The 8,511-nt window shown below is 49.7% G+C and overlaps 1 protein-coding gene across 1 annotated transcript in view; it reads left to right on the top strand.

Annotated features, from left to right (window-relative positions):
• The first annotated feature begins 4,194 nt into the window (after positions 1 to 4,194).
• The window catches only part of Ror2 (receptor tyrosine kinase like orphan receptor 2), a 186,036-nt gene continuing 181,719 nt past the window's right edge, over positions 4,195 to 8,511 (top strand). The window contains exon 1 of the mRNA XM_036187837.1: positions 4,195 to 4,389. Within this exon, the coding sequence (XP_036043730.1) occupies positions 4,281 to 4,389 (109 nt within the window). The 5' untranslated portion in view covers positions 4,195 to 4,280. The remainder of the gene's footprint in view (positions 4,390 to 8,511) is intronic.

Below are 8,511 nucleotides of genomic sequence, written 5' to 3'. Positions count from 1 at the left end.
CTGTCAGAAGTATCTGTTGTGGCTTCACAGGTGTGTGTTCACAGCTCCCTGAGAGAAGTCATGCAGCACAGGGGAAATGGCTCCAAACTACAGCAGCCACAGATAGCATGATGACTGGGATGTGTGACTGACTGCAGGCAGGATTCCAGGAACTCTACCTGAAGCCCGGATCCTCTTCTCGGGGGATGGTTATGGAAAAGATTCCATCATTATCTCAACTGACTGGAAATGAGAACTTACAAAGAATTCTTTTCCTCTCCCTTTTGGAGGCTGTCTCACTATGTACCTCTGGCTGTCCTGGCACTCATTATCTAGCCGAGGCTGGCCCCAGACTCCTGCCTAGGCTCTCAAGTGCAGGGACTATAGGTACATGCTACCACAGTATTTCATGAATCCTTAATGGTCTTATAATAAAAAAAACTCAGAGCCAGATATTGGGGTAAATGCTGAAAGATCAGAGAGACCAAGGAACAAGCCACTAGAGAAACTTCTCACTGCTACGGAATCTTCAGGCCCAATGGAAGGCAAGATCCTAACTCCAGGAATCCTCTGACTGAAAGCCTCTGAGTCCTCAGCCGAAAGGCTCTAGTTCTTGTCTCCTCATGCCTTATATGCCTTTCTCCCCAGCTATTTCACTTCCTTCCTAGTGTTGGGATTAATGGCCTGTGTGCTTCCTAAATACAAAGGCACGAGATCTCAAGTGCTGGGATTAAAGGTGTGTGCCACTACTGCCTGGCTCTGTTTCTCTCCTAGACTGAATCAATCTCATGTAGTCCAGGTTGGTTTTGAACTCTCAGAGATCCAGATGGATCTCTATCTCCCCAGTGCTAGGATTAAAGGTATGTACCACCACTGCCTGGCCTCTATGTCTAATCTAGTGGCTGGCTCTGTCCTCTGATACTCAAGTAAGTTTATGTGATTCATAATATATCACCATACCATAGGTGCCTGCAAATAACTATTAAAACAGAAAACCCAAGAAGACAAGCAACCCAAATAAAATCAAGCCTGAGGTCTGGAGATGTGCCTCACTGGGTGGGTGGGTGTGTCCCTAGCAGGCAGGGAGCTCTGGGTTCAGTCTCCAGCACCATGTAAAGTGCATGTGGGGACACATACCTGCAATCCCGGCATTCAGGAGGCAAAGGCAGGATACACTCAGGGTTATCCTTGGCTACACAACAGATTTGAAGCTAACCTGTGATATATGCGCCCCTGTCTAAAAAGCAACAACAACAAACGAACCAACCAAGGCCAGCCTTGGTGAATAGTGGTAGTGGTGGTGGTGGTGGTGGTGGAGGAAGAGGAGGAGGAGAAGGAGGAGGAGGAGGAGGAGGAGGAGGAGGAGGAGGAGAGATAGCTCAGCAGTTCAGAGCACTGACTGCTCTTGCAGAGGACTACAATTCAGTTCCCAGCACCCACATGGCATCCCACAGCCATCTGTAACTCAGTTTAGGAGGATCTGAAGTCCTCTTCTGACTTCCTCTGTCACTGGACACATATAGTGCACGAACAAACAAGTGTACAGGACTCACACATACATGTAAAATAAAAATGAACACATCTAACAGCAACAACAGTAAGGATGTAGAGAAAACTCTTTACCAGACCTGTAGAAGACCTTGAGTTAAATTCCTCCCCCACCACATTTCAAATATAAAGGAAAAGATCTGAAGAGACGGTTCCCAAAAGAAGTTTACCAACAGTCTATAAGAATCAGGAAAAGCCAGACGTGGTAGCATACACCTTTGATCCCTGCACTCAGGAGATAGAGGCAGGTGGTTTTCTGAGTTTGAGGCTAACCTGGTCTACAAAGTGAGTTCCAAGGCAGACAAGCCTACAAAGAAAATGTGACTCAGAAAAACAAAAACAAACAAAAGACAAAAACAAAAAGCAAAACAAAAACAAATGGGGGAAAAAAAACAGGAAAGATACTATAGTGCAAAGTAAGGACTCAGCTTTAGTATTCATTAGGACAATGCAGATAGGCTGTTCTTAGGATATTCCAGGACGCCTGTGTCTAGCTGTACCCCAGGAGCCTTCATTTGGGCTCTTTACTTCCCTGGTGTGTGCTGGGTGCTGTCACAGCTTTGGCTCGCTCCCATCCTCTGACCCTCTTAGCAGAGAGTCTGCTGGCCTCCTTTCTTCTGGCTGCCAATCCTGAAGCGTCCCGACAGCTGTCTGCTACATAGGGGTATGCCAGTCAACCCAGGGATTCCTTTCTCCTGCTATTTCCCGGGCCCTGGACTCTTCATCCACAGAAATGAGAAATAATAAATGTTGACTGGAGCTCCTGTGTTTGGGGCAGTTTGTTAAACCACAATTGGTAACACATAAAGGCAGGCAGGAAAATGAAACTCCGTGTTGGCTTTTGTTCGAAGTCACATTCGGCAAACCATGGAGAAAGCTTGTGTTTTAACATCTTCAATTTGACTTGTGTTTGTCCTTCTGTTGTGAATCAACAGGAGGGAATCAGAAGGGGGGAAAGCAGTCAGAGTTACAGAAATGGAAACTTAGAGGAACCAGAAACTGTGCAAAGATATTTGTAAAAGTGCCTTAAGGAGTCATGTTCCACAGTCCACAAGTCTGATCCCAGCCCAGAAACTCTGTGTGCGTGTGTGTGTGTGTGTGTGTGTGTGTGTGTGTGTGTTATTTTTTTAGTCAATGGTTGAGAATATGAATCTATGGTAGAGATTTGTGTAGTACGTGCAAGGCCCTGGGTACTACACACACACACACACACACACACACACACACACACACACACACACACACACGAGTACTCCAAGCCAACTCCTAGACTTCACTTATTCTAAAGGGATACTTAAGGTGAAAAGAGGAAAACTCTATCGGTACATCTCTGGCAACTCTTGACCCATGCTTGCAGAAAGATGGTCTGGCCAGGGGTGGCGTGGGTCTTCTCCCAGTAGCCCCTCCCCTGGTACGCTGCAATCGACCCTCTAAAGCCCATTAAAGTGAAGACTGTGGAACTGGGAGAAACGCTCCCCAACCAAATTGGGCTTGGCGTGTTGGGTCAGGGCCAGCTCAGGCTTTTTGTGAATAGACCACAGCGACTCATTTTCTGCCACGCCTGAGGTTGTGAGGGTCATTTTCAGAAGAGCAAGCTCACAGACCTTGTTCCCTCACCCCAGTTAACCGGAACTGGAGTCCCAGCAAACACTGATCAGTTGGTAATCAGTTAAACAGCACAAAGCAAACAACGGAGAGGCAGGAGACTCCAAATGCTATCCCCAAGAGAGGAAAAACAAAGACATTTCCCCAGCTCCAAACAAGAGGACCAGATCTGTGCATGCGCTAAGCAAAAGAAAGAATAACCAAGAAAGCATGCGATCTGAATTGTGTACAAATGTCTCTTTATAAATGAAGCAAATTACGTTTGCATGTTTTGGGGGTTTCTGTAGGGAACAAATAGCATTCTGCTCTTTATGTGTAAAAAGACACAATCTGCTTTCAACAGTAAACTACAGGCCATTGGGACTTCAGATACCATCGCCCTCCGGCGCGCAGGCGGCTTCCTTGCTGCTGCACTTGCAATTTTTACTCATTTTTGGAGGGTCCTGATTGTCCTCGAGGGGCTTGGCAGGGCGCCGGTGGAGACTTGGCCGGTTATTTTGCTGGAACATCTATGCGAACTCCACTCCTCACCTCTCGTGCATCCCTGCCCGGGATTTTGAAGACCTGGTAACTGAGTTCTCGTGGAGGTGAGGTTGACTTCGTTAAGTGTTGCCTAGTTTTTGATTTGTGACCCAGGTCCCCAGGTTTCCAGGCCTCTGATGGTGGGTGGCAACAGTTTCGGGTGCCTGGGAGAGTGGATGATCCAGAGGCTCCACCTTTGTGCCTAAAGGTCTGGAGGCGCTGGCGGGAAGGCAGACAGAGCAGGCAGCTCCTTGGACGCGGGGGCGGACAGGGCTCCTTCCCGCGCGCTAGGGTCGCCGCCCTAGAGTCGTTCCGGCAGAGGGCGCCGGCGCCGGCCTCTCTGCCCATCGGGGCGGGCGAGTCGGAGACCCTGCCTTCTGCGCGCCCGCCCGCGTTCCGACCCCCGCGCTCGTCCCGGCCGCTGGCCGGACGCCCGAGCCCGCTCTCCGGAGCCTCCGCAGCCGAGCGGCTCATCGGGGCAGGGAGAAAGGGACGGCAGAGTGGCCTTCGAAGGGAACCAGCTTGGGAAGCGCGGGGGAGGAAAGCGTGGACTCGTGGCGCGGAGGGGTGGAGGCGCCCGGGCACGAAGCCCAAAGGCCGAGCGCGCAGCAGGCGACGGAGCACCCATGGCCCGCAGCATGGCTCGGGGCTGGGCGCGGCCGAGGCGCGCACCTCTGTACGCAGGGACAGTCTGGACGGCCGCGGCACTCCTGCTCTGGACACCCTGGACCGCAGGTAAGGACCCTGCGTGCGCACTCCGAGCATCGCCCGGTCCTCCGCCGCTCTCTGCCGGCCGCCTCGTGGGCGCCGGTGATCCCGATCGAGGGGCTCCAGGCAAGGCCATACTCTGCGCGCTCGGCGCCAGCTTGGGCCCGTGCCCTTAGTCGCCTGGGGCTGATTCCAATGAGATGCGCTCTAGGGACCACTAAGTGTTTCCATAGGCCGGGATGGGCAGCGGCAGGGAGCTTTTCGAAAGTGCGTTCCAGTCGGGATGTGCACCCATAGACGTGCTCCGTGTGTCCCAAGAACCGGATTCCATCGACTCTTCCCAGGTCACCCTTCCAATGCACAAGCATCTCTTGTACCTCACCCCCATAGGAGGTCTTGAGTTAGTCTTTTCCCCAGGGGCAGTGGGGGACACATGGTCTAAGATCTTGGTTTTCCTTTTGTTGTAATTGTTTGCCAAAGTGGTGTTTGGCGGGCCCTGCATAGTGGGGGCTTGGCCCCCAAGACATGATACTGTGCGGCTGAAAGGAGAGTGGTTCCCTTCCTCCCTTCCGCCTCTCCCGTAGAGTTTCCTTCTCTGGGGATTCTACGCGTGCTTAGTTAGGACTCAGGAGACCCCATCAATAAGCAGAGTGTTTTGGAGAACACTTGGGCAGGAAATGATTGTGGTGGCCTGAGGAGATGAAGATGATTTCCCCCCAGTGCTAACCCCAGAGCATCTACTGGCCAGCAGGTTTGCGGCCTGAATCCCCGCACCCTGCTGGCTTGGGTGAGGGAAGGCGCAGGAGGATCAGGGACTCTAGAGGTTTGTTTGTTTCCGAACTGAACTACGTGAGGTGCGCCATACTGGGACAGCTGCCTTACTGTCCCCCAGCCGCCAGCGTTCCTGCAAGCAGGTGAGAATTAGGGAGCAGGGGCAGGCAGCAGGGTTCCGGGCTCTTCTCGAGTCCTGCTGTGCAGGGCGCTTTCTCTTATGCAGCCCAAGGGAGAAGAGAAATAATGAGCAGCCTTTCCAGGGGGGCGTTAGGGCTTAAGCTGATGCTGATGGCGTCCAGCGTTTCTGATGACTTGATTTGCATTGATACCTCTGTCCGGAAGGCATGAAACCGCTGAGTGCAGGATGAGAGAATGGAGCATATTCTAAATTAATGTCATTACCAAACTACCCCTTGCAAGAATTCCCTCTTACTCTACCATCAAGAATTTCTTTTGAAACTAGGGGTTCGTAAACTGGTCGCCTCCACAGCGATTTCGGCCTTTGCTGGTAGCCATGCGGCCCCTGCTAATCCTTCAGCCTGGGGGCGTCTTGAGATGGGCGGGGGTGGGGGTGGAGGGGGTGGATCTATGGTGAGCTCTGATGTGATGAAGGAGCTTGAAGCCTTGGCCGTTTAAAATCAAGTTTGTAACCATAACAGAAAGGTCCGCCTGCATTTAGAGGTAGCATTTTGAGTACCACCTTCACAGGTTGAGATGGCCTTCACTCTGGAGGAAAAGAAGGCCATCAGAGGCGTTTTCTTTCCCTCATTCTTTTTTTTTTTTTTTCCTTTTTTTTTTTTTTGAGCCTTATGTGGAAGTAATTTTTCTTTGCTAGTGAAATGAAACTACCATGTATAGAAAGAGTAAGCCACGTTTCTCTTCTTTCTGGATTGCTCTCTTATCCCATATTTTTTATAGGAAGACTCCATTCCCTAAGGACACAAGTACCTGTTCTGGGTTTCTACTCAGAATTAGGGAGGGCAGGAATGATGAGCTTTAGCCTTCTCCTGCCACTCACTCTGGCAGGGTCCAGATTGCTTCTGGCCCAGATCCATGGCTTGGTGGTCGCAGTAACCAAGGATGGTCTTTTAGAAGAAAAGAAATGAGATCATCTCATGTAAGCAGACTGTGGAAACAGAAAAGATTTTTGTGTACATAGTACAACATGTTTTTCTTATTATGGCAGAGTACCAAGCAAGGAAGAGCAACACATTTGAAACTTTGCAGTGTTTAATAACAATTTCAGAGGAGAAGATTGTCACCATGAGAATCTAAGCATCGTGGACCTCTGTGGCATATACAGTGTCAAAGAGGGGTTCAATCAACCGGGTTTCATTTAAAACAAAACAGCCCCAAACACTGCTTTCTTCCTGGGGAGCCAGAACCCTGGGCCTCGTGCATGTTAGGTTGGCACTCTACCACAGAGCCCCATCCCCAGCCTTGTGGCTGCACTTGGTTTAATTCACCTGGTCCAGTTAGAAAGCCAACGAGAATTCTGCTTGGTATTTTTGCCTGGCAAGGGAAAACAGAAACAAAAGCGCTGCCCTAAAAATGGGCATTTCTGGGAGCCGATTTGATGAGGGTCCTCCGCAGACTCAGGAAAGCAGCAGAGTGCAGTCTCTTTTGTATTGGAGACCGCTGTGCCTGTTGTCTACTTGGAGCCTAGCTGTCATTGGCGTTTGTGTGACTGGCACTGAGGCTCTCACTCTTGTCCCCCTAAACAGCCTAGTCTTTGCCTGGGGGACTGAGCAGCCCAGCGGGAGCCACACTTCATGCAGGCCTTTTTTGGGAGTTATCTTTTTCTGAAAGAAATGGGATACTCAGGGGTTGGCTCCTTTGACTGTGGGGGAGGTGAATCCTCTTGGGAGGTATTTCAACCTGGAACTGACTCTCCTTTAAAGTGAGTTGTGGGGTAGGCCAGTATGGGAAGGTTATAACACTAGTTATAACCACTACTAATTAGTGTTATGCCTGCCTGAAGGTTCATGGAGTGTCCCCTAAGGTGACATAGGTCTCCCGGTATTTATCTGCTGGTTGTCTGGGGACCTGGAGAGGAAATAATGATAGACACCTTTCCTTACTACCCATTGGTGACCACTGGGTTTGCTTGGCTGCACCCTAATCAGGATTCCCCAGCTGGGACTGCTCTTTGTGGGGCTGTTTCCTTCTTGGAGAACTCCAGTGACTGCTTGGAGGGGACCCCACTCCCCAATGCCTAACACACAGGGTTTCACAGCAGAGCCAGGGTTATGTTTTTCTAGGGTGTGTGTGGCTACTAATCATTTTTTTGTAAAGGGCTCTTGGGTAAAAAGGACATTTGGCCACTGTGGCTTTGGGGGTCTTAGGTTTGCACCATTCCGTTGATCCACTAGTCCCATTGAGGGGCTCAGTGGGTGGTGTAACCTCTCCAGTTTGGGACTTAAAAAAAATCAAAATAACTAGAGGAACCTCAGCCCACGAATTATGGCGGCAGCTGACTGGTACTCCGGGGGCCCCTTTTTGCCTAGCATGTATTTATTTGGTTTTGTTGAAGAGCCTGCCGAGTTGGAAACGAGGGCGGGACAGCTCTGCTTGCATGTGCAGTGCTCATAAAAACTGTCTAGGGTGTAATCTGTTTGAAGTTATGTTGACAGAGTGGCCAAGGAGCAGTTGGTTGGACCATGTTGAAGGTTTTCATAACACATTTCAAATAGGATTGTTTTTGGTTTGGTTAGCTCACCGATGAGATTTCTGGGGGTGTTTTCTTTAAGTTCTAATTCTGATAGCACCCCCCCCCCATCAGAAAACCAAAGGGAAGGAAATAATTACAGAAAAAAATGAGCCTAATTCAACTAAGTAGCTTGGCCTCTAGAAGGTCTTAAGCCCCAATGGGAAGTGTGTGTGTTTAATTGTGTTGGAATGAGCTTCAGTAAGCACTCTGCCACTTTCGAGATGTTATCAGGAGAATGTGGCTGCTGCCCAGAACCTCCAGGAGGTGGGGAGGGCTTCCCCGCCATCACCAGTACCCCCAGCCTAATGGCTTCCACATCCTCCTGGAAGGACAGCTAACTGGATGTACAGTTAAATTACAGAAATATTTTGGCTTGAACTCTTTGTACCTTTTATGCTGTGGAATATAGGAGCTGCCAGACACATGTGACTATTTAAGTTAAAAATTATTTAACATTAAAAAAAAATACATCACTGGCCTCATGGCAAATGTCCTTAGCCACATGTAGCCAGCTGGGATTTGATGGGGAATTGCATTGACTCTGGGCTGTGTTCAGTAGTATTGGTTTCCTTACAGTATCGCCTTCAGTTCATAAACACAGATTATTTAAGTCTTTCATTTCATCATTGTTTTATAGTCTGCAGTCTTTCAAGTCGTTTGCTTCC

This window comes from Onychomys torridus, chromosome 5 (assembly GCF_903995425.1).
Source record: "Onychomys torridus chromosome 5, mOncTor1.1, whole genome shotgun sequence".
Lineage (NCBI taxonomy): Eukaryota > Metazoa > Chordata > Mammalia > Rodentia > Cricetidae > Onychomys > Onychomys torridus.
Note: the sequence above shows the minus strand (reverse complement) of the source record. Positions and strands in the feature narration are given on the sequence as shown.